General features: G+C 39.8%; 1 protein-coding gene across 5 annotated transcripts in view; it reads right to left on the reverse strand.

The window, feature by feature from the left end:
• Positions 1-19,879, reverse strand: part of ARHGEF6 (Rac/Cdc42 guanine nucleotide exchange factor 6) — a 117,074-nt gene that overhangs the window by 12,141 nt on the left and 85,054 nt on the right. For all 5 annotated transcript variants that reach the window (XM_045538845.1, XM_045538844.1, XM_045538847.1 and 2 more), the window contains 7 exons: positions 11,604-11,742; positions 9,060-9,119; positions 6,869-7,015; positions 4,389-4,475; positions 3,516-3,594; positions 2,368-2,513; positions 1,165-1,290 (listed from right to left, as the gene is read on the reverse strand). In XM_045538845.1, coding sequence (XP_045394801.1) covers positions 1,165-1,290; positions 2,368-2,513; positions 3,516-3,594; positions 4,389-4,475; positions 6,869-7,015; positions 9,060-9,119; positions 11,604-11,742 — 784 coding nt within the window. The remainder of the gene's footprint in view (positions 1-1,164; positions 1,291-2,367; positions 2,514-3,515; positions 3,595-4,388; positions 4,476-6,868; positions 7,016-9,059; positions 9,120-11,603; positions 11,743-19,879) is intronic.

Raw genomic sequence — 19,879 nt, forward strand, 5'->3', positions numbered from 1 at the left:
TTAAAAAGGGGACCTAGGTAACTATGAAGTAGCACTCCTGGTTTAGGTAATCAAAGAAGAAAATTGGATGATTGTAAGAATTGCAGGTAAATTTCCAAAGCAAATCTGTGGGACTGTTTTCTGGCCAAATTCTAAATAGAGTAACATCATAAAGATTCAGCTCAAAAGTTATTTCTCCTATCACATGGTGAAAGGATCAAAAAATCATCCAGTGTCCAAATATTGTTCTATTTTTACTGCACTAAGAGCTGGTGGCAACAATTAATCGAAACAGAAGCATGGTGGTTTAAATCAAAACACACTCAAAATTGGGCTAAGTCTGCATCACTCATCAAAACACACATTTGATGTAGAAATATATGCTGCCTTTGCACAACAATTCTAAGACTTGTCTCATAACTGTCAGAAACTTCATCCTCACTCAACAAGGCCTATTTAAAGAAGTTACTAATAAATGAGAATCTTTTCTGAAATCTGAAATGATTGAAACAGGTTAGGGATAAAGCCACTGTTTCGATGGAAAAGTAACGCTCCACACAGTTACAGAAGCTAGTGACTGACATTTCCTAACTTCAACTTCGAGAGGAAAAACAAAACCTTGAAATCCCCACACTAACCAAATATCAAATGGCCTTTAAGGTTGTCTCTGAGAAGCCTCTTTTCAAAAGACATTCCTTTCATTAAATTCTCTTCCCTTTCCAACTGCAGCAAATATCACTTTAATAGTTCAAACTCATGGCTTGGCTCGATAACACTTTACTGATATGGCTTAAAAGATCAAAATGATCTAAAATACAGAATTGGGTCTGCTTGGTTGGAAATTCAAGCACAGTGAAGTGGCTCTTGTTTGAGGTATGTGTACATCATTTACTAAGTTAGAGAATCATCCTAATAATCATAAAGGTAAACCAGAGGTGCTTCAGGAAGAGACTGGGGAAACTCACACAGTGCACACAGACCCTGTGTATAGTCAATAAATATTTGTAATGGATAACAGAAAAATGGAAAATTAAGAAACAAAAAAGCTACTCTGAGCCTAGCAATTCCATATTAACTGACATACATCACCTATCATAAATTCTAGCACATTCCCACAGAACTACTTGCAATAAGCTACGAAATCAACTTGTCAGAAGCATTTTATACCATATGTAGCAAAATTACCTCTTTATAACCTAGTGCTGCTGATGGTCTAAGTGGAGGTGCAGGTCGTAGACAACTTAAACTCCACGGTTTTATAATTTGAGGAGGTTCCAGGGGTCCTCGGGGCTGTCCAGTAGAGCTAAAAGACTGGGAAAATGTCTGATGAGATGTTGGCAATCTGCCATCTGAACCCGACCTTGTGCCACACAGTGAGAGAACAACAATAGCTTCATTCGATCAGCAAAGTCAGCCATAGAAAGGGAAAGATGGAAAAACAAAAGTCTCCAGTTTGAGAACTGGCACTTTCCAGTCAAGATTATGGGGTCTCTAAGGAACAGCACAAAATTGACTCAACATCCCATGATACTGTCCTCTCTTTCTCTTCTGGAATTTCATTAAAGTCTGATTTATTTTTTCCTCTGTAAGGGAGGAAAGTGGAGTAACAGTCACCATTTGAGTTCAGTGATGTGTTTGGTGCTCTATTAGGTACTTAAATAGGTTATTTCATCAGAACTACCTAACACAGCGACTCAGCAAAGTGAAGGAACTAACTAGTAATTGGCAAAGCCAAGATGTGCACCCAGATCTGATGCCAAAGCCTATGTTCTTCCCACCACAACACACAGTGCTCAAAACTGGAATTTTGGCATCACAGGTTTGAATGTTAACAAACAACACAGAATATCTTCCATCTCACTCAGCAAGCACAGTAAAATCTCTTCAATTCAAATTCCATGAATTCTATATTTGTGATAACTCAGAAGAAGACAATGCGAAAGGTTTGCCTTTGAAGAAGTTTACTGAGCAAATGTGAGAGCGTGAATGAGATGGCATGGAGATGTTTTAAGTACTTAGGGAGGAAAATTATTCATTTTGACTTAGCACATTGTTAATATGAGAATAATGGTTGCTCCTTGAAATAAATCTTATTTATCACTAAAACATCTTAGCAGGACTTTTGGTTAGAAATACTTTGCTAGCAGTTAGTTGGAGTATCTGAATACTGTCAAACAAAACTGCACACCTCTATGTAAAACTTTTTATTAATCTGGATGGACCTCACAAAGAGAAATCAGAATTAGTGAGGCTTAACTGTACTTTAAAATCTACAAATATAGACTACCCAAAAACTAAGGGCGTGCTCACTACTTCCTGTAAGTCTTTAGCAGGCATGATTTGATGAAAGACTCAATAATCCCTTGACAGAACAAATGGACTACTTACAGAATGAGCACTACATGATGATGATGATGTTTTGGATAATGAACTGCTAGAAGCAGGTCCTCTGATCAGTCTGTTCAGCTGTTCCAACCATTCCTGGAAGTCCTGATTGTTGTTGCAATGGACCACAATCCTCTCTGTTGTGTTACCTACATCACCCAATTATGAGCATTTGAAGACAAAAAGCCAGGAAAACCTTGAGCTTGTTTCATTCATAAATATACTTCACACAACTAGGACTTGGGGTCTAATTTTGGGGGGGTTTCACACCTATGGGGTAACCCTGTTGAAACTTCTGTATCAGGAGCAGATACGCTGTGATGGTAAAGTAAAGGAATATTCAGGTCTGATTTAGAAAACCGTCCTGGATTTCAACTGTTTACAGAATCTTAGAAATAGTGTAAAACTTCACTATACATGAACTTGCAAACTGAAAATTTAAGCATATAGCCATTTAGTAGTTCATAGTCTAAAATGAGAATATTGAACTTTGATATTAGGAACAAGATTCAACTAAGACTGGCTACAATCTTGGGGCAAACATCAAACCTTAGGCTTTTTATTAGGAAAGAAGCAGGTAAGGCCTGGGGCCATGACCTCAGTCTCACCCATTGTGTCCGGCCAGCTCAAACAGTACAGCCATTGCATGTAAATCACACAGGCCTGGCAAAAGGGCTAACAGGCCAAAATGTCAGGGGCCATTACTGAGGCCTGGCATTTTGCTCAATTTGTGAAGACAGTTTCACGGCTTTTCAGCACTTTTTAGAAACACAACCAAATCTTGCTAATTCACAGGCTGATGATAAGATTGCTGATAAAAGTCCACATCTTTGTCTCCTCTGTCATCAGGGGACAGACGGGGAGAAAATGACATTTACATCAGTCCATTTCGTTGTTCCTCAGCTCTTGAAAGCAGCTCTTATGCAACAGAAGATTGAAACTAATGGCAAAGCCGAGGTTTCTGAATGGCCAGATTTCTCTGTTCTATCATTGTACCCTAATTATCCCAGGAAATGGAATAGACTTTGCCATGGCCATGTAAAACTTACTCATAAACTATATCACAGAAAATAATAGCATTTATTTATTTAAACTCCACTTCATTTCAAAAACGATTTGAAGTAGCTACATAAAAAGTGAAAATTACCTACCTGTGATTTCAAATGTGCAGTCATTCCCTTCAATTTCATCTAATCTAGTCACCACCATTCCTCCTATTGGCATTTTTCCCTATCAGAAAAAGAACATTCCCATTAATTCTATGGTTATACGTGTCTCTACTTATTTCACTTAGATTTTCTGACCCTCTCAGCAATCACTGCTGAATTATGGCTAGACATATTTCTCCAGTCTGTCAATAGATAATGTGTCCCTGCTCTAAATTTTAATCAGACAGGAAAGCAAGGGGAAAATGTGGGTTTTATTCGGCTAAAACACCCTAAGCCATAAGATGGGGATTTATAAAACAGTATACTTTTCTAACACATTTTCATGAGAATCAGTAAATAATGTAAAGCCTCAGATTTTATAAAAATGAGTAATTGGCAGGTCAAGACATAACAGCAAATTAACTTATGATACTCTATATCTTTGGAGCAGACTGAGGGAAGTTTAATTTCTGAGGAATTTAATAACTTACATCTTAGAAACCTGAACCATGTGATGTGACTGTAATAACACAATGATAGGAGGAGATCCCAGCTTCATACTTTCCCAGCAATAATAACATCAGCCTGTAAAATGCTGCTGCTAATTTATCTTGTAGACTGAGATTTCCATTTATACATCCAAAACCCAGCTCATAACCAGAGCAGTGGATACTCAAGATAAACTCATTATACTAATACAAAGGTCTTTTTTCTAAGGAACATCTGCTCTTATAAGCTGTTTAATTACAATGAAGGGTCAGAACATTCTGCCTCTTCTCGCTTGAGCTTTTAATGCTATAGTGGAGATATTGCATCTGGATGGAAACCTGTTTTCATTATGGGTCCTGTTATTTGTTTTATATTAAATTTACTAACCTGATAGATAAAGCCACTCATCCGAGGACTTGCAGATAACATTATCAAGATATTTGAAAATAATATAAGGTACCGCTCGTCTTTTTCCTGAGAGGAAATGAACAATATTAAACGGAGAATAGAGATTGAACATTTGTTTGTTAAGAATTTCTAGAATCACTGCTTTATAACACAGATCTCATATGATTAACCGAGACATTAACAGTGATTTTTAAAAACTGATATCCAACTTAACAACACAAAACTAGTTGAATTCTACTTGGACATAGACATTCACAGTTTATTTCTCTCCTTCCTATATATAACAATTAAATACAAATAGTCATGCTTGTCTCCCAAGCATGGAAGCCTGAGAAGTCACACAGTTTACACAGCCAGTGAAATATGCTAGACCAGGGCACAAAGTAAGTCTCTAGGTCCACAAAAATGAAGATATATTTTAGTTTGAAAACATGGCAAAATGAAAGCATTTTCAGGTGATGGGAAATTTATTATGCTCTACAAGTATGTTAAAGTCTTATTCATAACATTATTTTTAATCATTAAGAACAAGATAATTATTGGACTCATGTAAAATAGAAAAGTATATTTTTCAATGCCACTAAAGAAAAGAAGCCTTTTTATATGAAGGCTGCTCTGAGCCCCTTAGACAGATATGCAAAAATGACATGTGGCTTATAGGCCCAACCATCTCAGCTACAGTTATCCTTATACCTGTCTCCGTCTCCTTCTTCCCATTTGAGAAGAGCAACCCTTCGAGGCTAACTATTCTAACAAGTGCTCTGAATCTCTCACAGCTTCCTCTTGCTTGGTTTCCTTCTACAGACATCTCCTCTCCTCCGTCTTCCAGCAGCCTCTCCTCCTTTACTAGCTTTTCCTCTTTTGCTTTTAACATATGCACATCTCCTGTCTTAAGAGGCCTTTGCTTGTCCCATGTGGCCCCTTATACATAATATCCCATTTCTTGACATTTTATTGCCAAAATACTTGCTGTCTTCATTTTCTTGCCATTGATCCGTCCCTAACTGCACCCCCAACTGCTCTCTCTAAGTCATCAATAACTGCCTTCTAGCAAAATCCAATGGCTTCCTCTTGGTCGTCACACCCCTTGCCCTCCGAACCTTCTGTGGCACTCAGCACACTAACCACTTTCAAATGCTCCTCCTGGAATTTCCATGACACCACACTCCACAGTTCTCTACCATCCTCTTTGTCTTTTTATTTTCTGGCACTGATTCTTCCTCCCTTCACCCAAGAGGTTTATCCCAAAAGAATGAATGACTAATAGTTAGACTCACTGCATTAACCTTCCCTGGGGTATCTGCATTTTAAATGAGATTGCTTATTAACCTAAAGTCATGAATCTCTGCCAGAGATATGTCAGGGAGCATAGGAAGACATTTTGGGAGAGAGGAGACAATTCTAATACCCCATAAATCATATCAGGTGACATAATCAACCTTTCTCCCTCACCCTGGCCCCTTCCTAAAAGAAATAATCCATCTTCAGCCCTCTGTGCTTCTCTCTGAATATTTACTTCCTAGGAAGGCACATCTGTCAGGGACATCTAAATCTCTGCCTTTAACTGTGACCTCTCACCCACATTTCCACAGTACTTTCACAGCTGCCCACAGGACATCTCCACTTGGATATCTACAGTCACTTGAAAGTTAACAGGTCTGAAGTTGTATGTATCATCTCCTCTAGCCCATGGGCCATGACTTCTGTTGACTTTATCTTCTAAAGGTATCTCGGATTTGCTCCTTCTGTTCCATTCCCTCTGCCACTACCCTGGTCACGGGCTGCGTCTCACTTTCCATCCCTGCTGGCCTTTGTTTCTAGTCCCATCCCCTCCAGTTTACCTGTCATGTATGGTTGTCAGATAGTGTCAAACACCCCTTTCTACTACTCCAGACTCTTTCATTGTTTCCTACTGCCTACAGCATCAATCTGAACTACTCTTGGCTGACTTGGAAGGTCTTGCATAGCCTGACTCTACCTGACTCGATCAACCTTTTCTTTCACTATACCCAACATGCTTTCTGCGCTCCCTGGTATCCTTACTGTCCTGCACGTTTCTATGCTCTCCTGAGCAAGGAATGACCTCTGCCTTATGGGATGCCCCCCTTTCCTTTTCATGCCTACCCTCGTCAAGTCCTAGTTCCATAAGGTCCTCTTGATCTCTCTCTTCTCTGAATTGCTATGGACTCTACCGTTGAGACCACAAAATCAGACACTGGCTATTTGGTTTGTTTTCTAGTTGCAATATGTGTTTTAATCTGTTTTTAATGAGTTCTTTGAAAGTAGTGATCATTGCTTGTTCTTTCTTCCTATATCCCACAGCACTTAGCAGAGTGTTGGGCAAAGAATAGACACTCAGTTTCTGATTTGAATGTTCTAGCATTTGACCTTGATGGAAGAATATAGGAAGAAACATATGAAAGACAGAAGAAATGATGTTGAGATTTGAAACACCTTACCTCACATGTTCCATACTGCACCATTACTTGTGACATAAAAATCACGTTTCCCAAGGTTTTAATATCCTCCCCTTCCCATGCCTGAATAGGTTCGGAAAGTATCTGCAACTCCAGCTGTTTTCTCTTTCTCAGATCTTGGCACTGCCCCTACAGAACCAAAGCAGAACATGATGGAATAGGAATTCTTATGAAACAGACCTAAGACAAGATCAAAGTAAGATGTGGCTTCTGACTCTTGGATTCCCACTGAGTCTCTATTCCTCACCATGAATCCCACAACTAGATCTATTCCTGACAGACAGAAAGATCCACTACCCTAAATGTCTAGCTTTGATCCCCCAAAAATTTTATCAGAAACGGCTACTTTTTATTTTGCCAAGGCAGCAAAACAAAATGCCAGAAGGGGTTTATTTCTCCCTCCCTGTAAAAGGCATGGGAAGGCAAGTAGCCAAATCACATCAGCCAGAGCCAGGAGAGCACCCAGTAGCTTCAGATGTGCTGGTTGGTTTCCCTGCTCAAGCCCTTCTCCACCTTGTCTGTCTTTGCATGAAGAGGGCTTTAGTTACAAAGCAATTGTATTTTTCTAGCATATGCTCAGTTTCCGACAAGGTAACATCCTGAAAATAACAAAAATCAAAAACAAGACTCCAGGAGTAATAGAAAAAGAGAAAATTAAATTCTTTATGCCACAGTGAATCACACTGATCTTATAATGAAACACAGGCACTGCTGTACTTTGTTTAGGGACCAATAGTAGATTGCTGTGAAAAAAATAATAAATTAATTTGTATTCCTAAAAGGATTGGAAAACGAGATACAACTGGATTTCATGGTGACAAACTGAAAATTCAAACCAAGAAACAATTTAGAGTTTTCCAACACTATGTGGAATATAAATGCTATATATATACTATATATATATGTGTGTGTATATATATATATATTTGGGTATATATATGTAATATATATATTTTTTAAATCAGTGCTTCAGAAAGTGTGAGGTTATCTTAGAGTACTTTAAGAGCATGCGTTCCAAATTGAGTGCAAAAATAAGCACATGGTTAGCTATGTTACTGTTTCCAAATGAATATAATGTAATAGTGTCTTGAGGTGTGTTTTCTATAAAAAATGTCTGCTGCCCTTTCAGCTAAATGGAGACTTGAAGAAATAAATTCACTGTATACATATTTTGGAAGCACCTACAGTAGGAATAAATATACTATAACTATCAAAGCAAGTTTTACAACATAATCAGAAAGGAATACAGGTTTTTCAAAAAGAGGCATTTTATATTCCCCTTTACATAGGAAAAAATAAGACAGCCACAAATTGTAATGCTGTTCTATTAACTGGAGCCATGCAAAACTGCCAATATTTGGACTGTTTTGACCTACAACAACAGCAATTTTAACCTAATACCTTACTCTGGTCTTCAACTTGCCGTTTAACCATGGACACGTCAGTTACTGATCATTCAACAGCAATGAAAATGAGGTGATAGTGAATGTTGCATCATAACCTTACAGAAAGGATCAATAATTAACATTCACCCAAATCACTTAGAATGCTACAGAAATAGCTGAAATGTAGCTAAACTTCATCAATCACCCCAAATAAAGTTTTCTTTCCTTCTAAAATGGCACCAAGTGGTTTCACATCAGTGGGTTCAAGAAGACACATTAACCATCACGCTGAAGATACAAGATTACAGGTACCTTTGATAGCAACCGAGATAAAGCAATTGTATTTTAGTAGTTTGGGTTTTTTTTTCCTTTTAGATTTGATGAGGGATTTCTTCCTCATGTGCAAAGAACAAACTCACACCTTTTAGCATAGATAGTTGAATCCAGTATTGATGTCAATCAGTGAATGACGAGTTACACAGACATAAGGTGAGCAACGGGGGTAAAGACAAAGAGACGAAAGGAAACCCCCCACCTACACACCAATGCTTAATGTGGCCGAGACTGTAAATGTGATTGCTTTATACCCTCGGCCTGGCAACCTTTCATAGGTAAGCATGATTTTTGGAGCACAAAATTAAATGAAACAATCACTGTGATACTGTCATGAAAGCTTATTGTTTCCATTCCAAAGACCTTTGCATAAGGAAAGAAATGTTACACACAAATCACTCTCTCCGGAACAAAATATACAAAATGGAGAATTATAATTTTAAAGCATCACCTACCATGAGAGTTTTGAATGCTATGATTGCTTTCAGAATATCTTGATGATCTGGATGAGTATCCTATCAAAGGAATACATTTGAAAACAATATTAGAAGAGAACAGATCAGTAGTTGCCAGGAGTTGGGGGGCAAGGAAGGTGTGGCTACAAAGAGACACCAAGAGAGAATTTTGGGGGGTGATAGAACTGTTCTGTATCTCAATTGTGGTGGTGGTAACAAGAAACTATACCTGTGTTAAAATTTATAGAACTGTGCACTAGGAAAAAAAAGTCAATTTTACATACGCTAATTTAAAAATTAAAAAACAGAACAGCAGTTGAACATTTGGAATCTCAACACACCCAATTATTAGGTGATTAAGAAATTAAGACAGTTGATCACACATGATATATTTAGTAACATAGCAAGTGTGGTTACTGAGACAAGAGTTCCCATTTCCGTTTTTGTTATTATACTATGGATAATAAATATTTCATAATAAATATAGTAACTAAATAATTATTTGGGGGACATCATTAGGTCATGTTGTTGGTAGATGATAGGAGGTAGGAAATTGTGGAAATGGAGGGATAGTTAGGGAAAAATCAATCTAATATCATTTCCTGAAATGCCTCCATTTTCTCTCAGCAGTATCAACACAGCAGACGGGGAAAAAAATTCCAATTTTCATACCAGGTGCTCCTTCTTAAGCAAGGATTTTACATACCATCTGCAGTTCCATGGTACTTGCAACCCTGAAAAGTGGACAGGTTCAAAAATGGCTTTGAGAAACCCACAACTTCATAACTGTTTATGAAGGGAAGATAAGTATTCTTGGGGGGTAGATGTGTATCTAACATTGGGGCACATGGGGTGTATAGGTGTACCTAACCTTGGGCATGTACGAACGCCTAACTCTTGGAACTCAGCTAGAGTAATGGGAAGACCAAATCTCCTGCTCAACTAGACTCAGGTGATGAAATACAGAAGTGAACAAATTAGGTGTCTGATCCAAGCCAAGGATGGCATTGCTCATGAAAAGAAAGGCTGTACTCCTTTATAGTAAAATTTATCCTTACCAAAATCAGCTGACAACTGAGAATTTCAGGTTCTATTCTACTATTAGCCAGAAGCCATGACACATGATCAGAAATCTGGAGAAAGTGTCTTACTCAGTGCTGAACTAATACGAAGGGTGTGTATTATCTGATGGTGGGAAGTGAAAGGCAGCCAAAGACATGTGACCAACAGCAAATGGAGGCAGGAGTAGAAGCAGGCTCCACTACAGGGAGGGCCAAGATACAAGTGTTCCAGGCAATAGGAACATCTGGGATTTTTTTTTCTCCCCCAACTAATTGCATATTTGTGTTTCAGCACTGAGCAGTAACAGAAACTAAGGCCACTAATTTCCGGATTTTTGTGATAAGCAAGGAGGGGTAAACCTCAAACGGTTCAGTCAACTGGTTTAGCTTATGGAAAGGCATCCAGAGGTCAACACCTTCCAGAGCCCTAACTGAAATTTCATTCTGGCAGGCTTTACTCACCAGGTCCCCACTGCCTCCAGCTTTCAGGCAGGTCAAATACCCTGAGAATGTGGTTTCGCTCAGAGTACATGCTTTCAATCCTTACAAACACTGACAAGCCCTGTAGAATGCACCCTATTTCTTTAAAGATAATCAAACCCTTTAAAACCTCAAAACCTTTCCCCAGACACAGGAAGAGCAACTGGGGTAAATGCAGCCTTCCCCAGTGGGCCCTCCTCTCCCACCCACACTCAATCCCCCATGCACTATCACGAAAGAACAGCTCACAGAGCTAGTGCTTTTTATTGGTTTTTAATAACAAGAGGATTTGGGCTATTGATGAAAAAATATTCAATTATCAGGCTTCATTGCAAAATCTTAATATTTAGAAAGCATTACAGCTGTGCCACAACTGTTACAAGTAAAGTGTAATTGGATAAACAAAAATGTGAGGGGACTTTGATAGGGATGCATTGATGTATGGAGAGATACCACTAATATTGTATACCATTTATTAATCTCTCAGGAGTACCAGAATCTTCCATTATAATGCAGTCAGGAAGCTGAATGATTGCAGTATTCTAGAGATAAATATTCCTGTCTATAATGAACATGTTCTTTGTTTTTTCTGATGTTGGTTTGCTTTATCTCCCACAATAAAGTTGGTTAATATATCAAACAACAGAAGATTTCTTGGTCTGATTTTGACTGAAACACTATCTACAGATAAGAGGGCAAAAGGAAAACTAAGTCAACAAGTAAGTACAAATTTAAGGGAAGCAACAGGACCAAAGCTTCGAAGAGAAGAGAGGGGAGGGAGAATGATCATGTACATTTGGTAAGAAAGAACGAGATCTTATTTTGCTTCATAAAGAAGAAAATTAGAAGACCAAAAACAGGGAAGATCAGATACAGTAAATTTTGAAACCTAGGCATATTCTGGATTCCTCTGCCAGGCTAGTTTGGAGGCAGACTGACTGCTTCCTCCAGAGCAGAGGAACATACTTGGCACATGAGCTTGAAAAAGCTCATCTTCCCTTACCTCCATATGCCGTTCCAACTCTTGCAAGAGAGTAACATACTTTTCCAGTCGCATGAATGGTTTGCTGAGGCTTGTTGTTAAAATGAGGATACCTGGGCTAGATGCACCTTGATTTTCCATAAATTTGTCCAGATCGTCACTAGCAAAAGAATGAATACAGCGTTGTTATTGCTGAATATCCCATGTAAAGAATTATCCGTATTTTGCTGTATTTCACACAGTATAAAACCAAATAAAAATGTGTTTCACTAGTCCAAATGCTGTTCAATCCATTTCAACTCAATTCAATCAGGCTTTATTCAGCTTCTCCTATGCAATCAGCACTGTGCCCAGCACCAGGGCTTCAGTGGTGAGCCAGACACTGCTAATCCCTGGTGTCATTTACTCACGCAACAATTACTGACTGAGCATCTACTAAGTGGCAGGCTCTGTTTTCTGATGGGGATACAGCAGCAAACAAAAAAGTCCCCACCTTTAAGGATCCTGCACCCATGGGCACGGAGTATACAGCCTACCAGATGACCTCAACTTCAGGTTTAAAAAACAGATTTTCTTAATCACTTCAAACATGCTAGTTACTGGCTGGTCAGGTGTCAAGGGTCTCAATTCACCAAGTGCTCCCTATCACCCACTTGTAATGTTCTAGAATCAAGTCCTACATTCAGATAGCAGCATGTTTGCATGACTAACCACAAACTCACTCAGCCTAGGATCTAAAACCAGTGCAGCAGGTTACCCAAACCCTTCCACAAGACAGCAACATGGTGAAAAAATTTATTAATACTTTATGAACTATGTCCTATAAATGTCTAATTCTAAGCTGGTGCTTTCTCTGCCTCCAGGTTGCCTCCTTTCCACCAACAAGGGTGTCGAATCCTGGGGCTGCAAGATCATTTTACATTTGAGCAAAATATTATTAGAGAAGAAAACTTGCTGCTTAACTGACAGCAAATTTTGAAACTTTTGCTTGATCACCTCCTTGGTTGGCCACGCATATCCAATCAGTCACAAGTCTTTGGGAATATGTTCATTCCTTCCCATTCTCACTGCCACTGCCTTAGTTCAGGCCTCCAGCTCATCCCACCTGGCTCACTTCAATAGACCAAATGGTCTCCTGACTTCCAGGCTTTTTCCGAGCCCTGCAGACCACCACTTTAGTCGCATCGCTTTCCCACTCAGGAACCTCTGAGTGCCTACTAGATCAAGTCTTAACTTTTTAGACTCCTGCTGGCCCCACCAACGTTTTCCACCTCTCCACCTCAGGACCCTCTACTATAGAGTGACCTCCTTATTCTCCCTAGAACTCATCATATGCCATGGTTCCCAACTGTGCTGTGCTGCTATAGGTTGTGAAGTATGTTCAAAGAAACTCGCTATCAGTAACAAAATAGTAGTGGGCTGGGAATGAAGTGGATTGCAAATTATCCCTATTAATAATAGACACTGTCCCTCCTTGGGTTTTTGTGAGCAGCAGAGAAAAGGAGGTAGTTTTAGCTAATGTAGCAGCAGCTTGAGTCATGCAGTATCACACATATGACAGAGGAAAAAAGCGCTGGGAATGGCTGCTTTAATGAAAGCTAGATCATATCTGAGTGGTCACATCTAACAATCGCCGCTGACCATTTTATCAGTTTTTGCAGTCTTGTTCTGGAAGCAGCTGAGGGGAGGGAAGTGCCCTAGACTTGGAGTCATAAAACAGATTTGGTGACCCTGGATGAATTGCCTGAGCCTCAACGGAGTCCTCTGTAAAAGGAGATAAAACCTACTTCCTAATAAAAGTGTGAAGATTAAATATTGGGGTTTTTAAGGGCTACTATTTCATATTAAGAATTTTACAAGCATTCGTTCTTGTTTAATATTCACAACAACATTTTAACATAGGTATTCCCCCCATTTTACACATGAGAAACCTGAGACTCAAGAAGGGTGATTAACAGCTAACAAGGGGCTACGGTGGGATTCATACCCAGGTCTGAAGCCAAGCCTCGGGTCTCGTCATGATACCATACTGCCTCTCTACAGGAGAATACAGTATTTTGTAAACTTTATAGTCAATAGATGCATTTTTATTACTATTATTATGATTATTCCACACAAATATCTTGTTAACATCACATCTTTAAAAACTACCAGTACCTGTGATTTCCAACTTAATGAAAATTGAATTGATGTTTAATTTCCAACCAAGAGCATAAAGTGCATAAAGAGGTTTACAAATTCATGGCATATTAAATATAATTAGGGAAATAGCTCAGATTTGGAGAGTGCATTTGAGTAGAAATGTAATTTGGAGAAAATCACTTTCCTAATTTCTTTTCAATTTGGTAAACAAGTCTTGTTTTTTTCCCCATGACTAAATAACTGCCTGTATTTTTGACGTTCTGCTCTAATTGATTCAAGAGTTACAGCAATTAAAAGCATATGTTAATGTGCACTTTGTTATTACTTTTCATGCAGCAGTCCAATTTCTAGGTTTGCTACATATTATAAAAAATTCAAAAAATTTTCAACATAGCATGAGATCACTATTTTAGATTAAAACACTGGCTCATGGAAAGAAAAGCAAATTTTACTACTGCAAAAAAAGAACAAAACTGTCTTATAAAGCCCATTTATCTATGATAAAATAAATTCTAAAAGACATTTCACTTAGCCAAATAAATGTAATACACAAATATATATTGTTATACCAAAGAATGATCTGTCTTTAAAATGCAATTTTTTTTTTTTTTTGAGACAGAGTCTCACTCTGTTGCCCAGGCTAGAGTGAGTGCCGTGGCGTCAGCCTAGCTCACAGCAACCTCAGACTCCTGGGCTCAAGCAATCCTCCTGCCTCAGCCTCCCGAGTAGCTGGGACTACAGGCATGTGCCACCATGCCCGGCTATTTTTTTTTTCTATATATATTTTTAGCTGTCCATATAATTTCTTTCTATTTTTAGTAGAGACGGAGTCTCGCTCTTGCTCAGGCTGGTCTCGAACTCCTGAGCTCCAACGATCCGCCCGCCTCGGCCTCCCAGAGTGCCAGGATTACAGGCGTGAGCCACCGCGCCCGGCCTAAAATGCAATTTTTATACAGCCAGTTCAAAATGGCAATGGGCTAAGATTTGCTTTTCAAGGTTAGCATGTTCTGTATATGGGATGTGATACAATAGAAGCAGTTCTTAATGTATGAATGCTGTTTAAAACTCAGCACATTTGCTTCATAGAATGCATGATGGATGGGGCTCTGGTACAAACTGGGTTATGATGGAAAGCTGAAGAAAAAACTATGGACATTATAATAACGCTACAGAGCTTAACTATCTCATATAACAGTGTTTCTGTGGGATCTTCGTATAGATTTCTAATTTGAATGTTCATGACTCTACCTAGCAGAGGGAATCACTGTGGCCCAAATGGGGAGACCCCAGCCTCTGACCACTGGAAAATCCCAGGGATGCTGCTCACACTGGGTTGGGTGGATCCCTGTTTTCCTTTTTATGTTTATCCAATTCCAGAGATATGACTGTCTGCTCCTTTTTGTTGTTGTTGTTGAGACAGGGTCTTGCTCTGTTGCCCAGGCTGGAGTGCAGCGGCATCGTGGCATCATCATAGCTCAGTGCAGCCTCCAATTCCTGGGCTCAAGTGATTCTCCTGCTTTGGCCTCCTAAAGTGCTGGGAGTACAGGCATGAGCCACTACACCCAGCCTGTCTGCTCTTTGTTTATCCTCTGCCACCTCTGTTTGTGATCAGTCTCACTTGCTCCCTTCCCTGGTTCCTCAAAGACAGAAACAGAATGGAACTGAGGTTCAGAATTTTTCCTATGCTCCTTGTCCCGGAAGCAAGTCTACAGCTCTCTGGGGATCTCTCAGAGTCTTCATTGCTGGCAACAAGGGCAAACAGAGAGTGAAGAGAACTAACAAGAGGAAAAGCACACAGTGCTGCTTGGGGTTGTCACCACCACAGCAGAAGTGAGGTCCAGATTGGTCTTAGCACCAACCCCTCCTCTCCCTGCTCTTTGTGCTGACCCTCTCCCTCGTGAAAAGGATGGATGCGACACCAAAGCAAGCACGGGAGAGAAGTGGGTATTTTTGTAAGAGAGAGGTTATTCCCAGGAAGAAACAGGAGCTGCCACAGTAAGCCGGCAGGGGAGAGACAGGGGAAATCCCAAAAGACCTCACCCAGGGGATAGCAAGAGATTGTGGCAGCCATTCAAATATATGCAAATATGGGTAACATCAAGGTTGGGGTCTGATTACATATCCAAATTCAGGCAATACATTACAGCATTTTTAACAAGGGACTTGCGGCAGTCATACAATTTTAAGGCTGGATGCGGTTTAATGGACAATTGTTGCCAGCATTTCTGGTGTGGTGTTGCCACCTCCAGGCCGAAAGGAAGAAGTTCACCTGAACGTGACAACTTCAGCAGAGAACAAACGGATACCCACCAATGTCCCTATTTCAGCTGAAACCTTCATGTAAAACAAAATTTGAACCTGAATTTTCTGTGAATTTCATTCACCTATGCTTTTATTTTAATACGTCAGCGTAAATTACTGCAAAATGCATGTAAAACAACTGAGGTTATATTAGAAGCACATCTGAGGAAAACCTCAAGTATTTTAATTTTTATCCCTTACATGTAAATAAACCAGTAAGGTAAAAATTTAGTTCTATGAGGAGTCCAGTGAGTCTTCCATCATTCCAAGGGATATTATAAAATTCTCAGAAAAACACCACCAACCAAAATCAAGTAAACAGGGTATTATAATTCCCCTAAAAGTTGAGAATCTTTAAATCAACTGTGTAACACATTTTAAATGTTGGACTTAATTTTATTTATAAAATAAAATTCCTAACATAGGTAAATGCAGTCAGTAACATTTTAACACGTAGAGTTACAACGGAAACTCTGTAAACATCACAGAAAGTCTGCCATTTGAGGTAAACCATGTCTTTCTGGTATTCATCCAGAATTGCTGTTCTCACATCAAAAGGTAAAGAACATGTGCTCATATAAATAGTGAGCTAATATGAGGGGGATTTCATTTTATTATTATTAAAGAATTTACCCTTATATACACAGGATGTTTATGTATCCATCAAAGGAAAAATGTCTGTGAACCATTTTTTCTTTATTGCAGATATGGAGTAAAGTATGAAAACATTCCTGGAAATGACAAAAACAGATGTAGGACTTTGGTTCCCTCTAGTGAGTGAGGGAGGAGAAGGAAATATTGGAGACTATACACAGGACTTTTCCATCTACAATTTGTTTTTTAAGCTGAACGGTAGGTACGTGGGTGTATGTTATATTAATTCTGTTCTTTGTATGCTTAAAATATTTCATAGTTTTTTTTCTAAAAATCAACTAGTAGCTGGTAGGTAGAAGATGAATAAAGTAGACGTGGGGCATGGGTACAACTACCTACCTCATACTCTATGCTGGAGATTTTGTATACATTATTTCATTTAGTCCTCACAGCAACCCTGCAAAGTAGGTGGCTTTATCCTCATTTTACAAGTGAGGAAACTAAGGCTTAAAAATTAAGTAAATTACCTTGGGTAACACAGCTTCTAGGTGGTAGAATTGTGAACTGACACAATATAAAAGTGGTAAAAAACAGTTCAGGCTCAGATCAGGTAGGGGTGCAGAAGGACTAAAAATGGTGAGTTCCACTTTTGAGAATGGGGCATGAGATGCTCATTGGACCCACTCCACAGGGAAACAAGGACAGCTGGTGGAAACTATAAAAAACAACCATTTCAAATCTCTAGAAATTGTCCTAATGGAATACGATAAGTGAAAGAAAAATTAATCAAGAAAATCCACTAAAACTCAGTAAGAACAGGGAGAGTTTATACCATTTAAGACATGCCTGACAAGCTTTCTTCCACTCTCTCTCCCTCCCAGCTCAGCTTGACAGAAGCTCCACTCCAGGCACCTGCAGCCAAGAAGAGAGGCCTCCCTCGCCCCCAGTCAAAAAATATGATTTCTCACCAGGAGAGACAGGCCACCAGCACATCACACTCCTTTCAACTCTGTGTAAAAGAGGGTAAATTCCTGGTGAGTGTGGCTGGGAGGCCGAAAACTCCCTTCACCCAACCCCTCATACATAGGTTGGAGGCTCTACCTCAGCACTGGCAGTTTGAAAATACTGGGGCTCAGTGGGCACGGTGGCCCACGCCTGTAATCCTAGCACTCTGGGAGGCTGAGGCAGGAGGATCGCTTGAGCTCAGGAGTTCCAGACGAGCCTCAGCAAGAGTGAGACCCCGTCTCTGCTAAAAATAGAAATAAATTAGCTGAGTAACTAAAAATATATAGAAAAAATTAGCCAGGCATGGTGGTGCACGCCTGTAGTCCCAGCTCCTCAGGAGGCTGAGGCAGGAGGATCGCTTGAGCCGAGGAATTTGAGATTGCAGTGAGCTAGGCTGATGCCACGGCACTCTACCCCAGGTGACAGAGCGAGACTCTGTCTCAAAAACACACAAAAAAAATACTGGGGCTAAATCACCTCACCCCAGCTCTGCTGAGGGCAGAGGTTCCTTGCTGGAAGACGCAAGCTAAGACCAAAGGCTACTACACTGCCCAGCCCTCAGAGGAGAGAGATTTTGCCCAGGGGGAGAGGCAGTCTATAGGAACAGAGAGCTCTAAAGCTCTCTGCAAAGAGAAAAATTCAAGCCTAAGGACTTTTTCAAAAACAATGAAGATTTTGGTAGTAAGCAAATAAAAGGAGGCTAGTAGCTCCTCTGATTTAAGAGCAATAAGCTAAAGCATATGCTAGCTAGGTCACCGGAGAGAACCAGCTAGGAAGTGCTAAAAGTCAGAGCAAATCTCAAAGTCTGGTCTCAACAACTATCCCTACTTGAATTTAATTAGATCAGGTGGTGGAGCAATTTATGCTGCAGGGAATTGTCAAAAACATTAGAGCCATCAGCTTGAAATTAGTAGAGCCTAACAGCTGAATGTGATACCATAAGCGGCTTACCAGAGAGATCAGGGAGATAGACAGTCAAAGGGAGTCCTGCTAAAACCACTATCATCTGAGGGTGACTGCATGCCTGACCAATGCTGTGCCCTCTGAGGAGTGACAACAGAGGTTGTACACTGTGGGGAAAACAGACTTCACCAAAAACGGTCCAATTGAGTTACTAAATAAATAAGCAAACAACAAAAATAAGCCCCAGAGAGTGGGGAATGGAATCATCATCCAGAGTTGTGAAACCTAAAATTACCTAAAATGTCTAGTTTTCAACCAAAAAAAAAAATTATGTGAAATGCAAAGAAACAAGAATTTGTGACCCGTACACTGGGAGGAAAATAGGAGACAACAGAAATTGTCTTTGAGAGTGACAAAATGTCAGACTTCACAAAGACTTCAAAGTAGCCATTATAAATATGTTCAAAGAACAAAAGGAAACCATGCTTAAAGAAGTAAAGGAAGCTATGACGACAATGTCCCAACAAATACAGAACATCAGTAAAGAGATATAAATTATAAAAAAGAACCAAATGAACATTCTGAAATTAAAAAGTATAATAACTGAAATTTAAAATTTCATTAGAGGGGCTCCACAGTAGATTTGAAATGGCAGAAGAAGGAATCAGAGATTTGGGTTGAGAGATCCAGGGATGACGGGGTAGCAGCTTTCCAACTGGTTTTCTCCTGGTTTTTCTTCTAGGTAAAGATAATCTTTATTTGGACCATAGCCTTTGGTTTTCCTGAAGGCAAAGGCAGCACATGCTGAATAGTCCTCAGACTTCTTAAAAAACAAAGGAAGATTCTCTGAGACCATCGGAGTCTTGGTCTAAGGAATGTCATCTGTCCAGATTATTATTATTATTATTATTATTTTTAAGACAGAGTCTCACTCTGTTGCCCAGGCTAGAGTGAGTGCCGTGGCGTCAGCCTAGCTCACAGCAACCTCAGACTCCTGGGCTCAAGCGATCCTCCTGCCTCAGCCTCCCAAGTAGCTGGGACTACAGGCATGCGCCACCATGCCCGGCTAATTTTTTCTATATATTTTTAGTTGCCCAGCTAATTTCTTTCTATTTTTAGCAGAGACGGGGTCTCGCTCTTGCTCAGGCTGGTCTCAAACTCCTGAGCTGAACCGATCCACCCGCCTCGGCCTCCCAGAGTGCTAGGATTACAGGCGTGAGCCACTGCGCCCGGCCTGTCCAGGTTATTTAGGTAATATTTTTCCTCTGCATTTTTCATCTTCCTTCACTCTTTAAAAAAAATTCTCCATCAATTTCCCTTGCCCCAAACCTCCAATCAGGCCTCATCAACTT

This window comes from Lemur catta, chromosome X (genome assembly GCF_020740605.2).
Source record: "Lemur catta isolate mLemCat1 chromosome X, mLemCat1.pri, whole genome shotgun sequence".
Taxonomy (NCBI): domain Eukaryota; kingdom Metazoa; phylum Chordata; class Mammalia; order Primates; family Lemuridae; genus Lemur; species Lemur catta.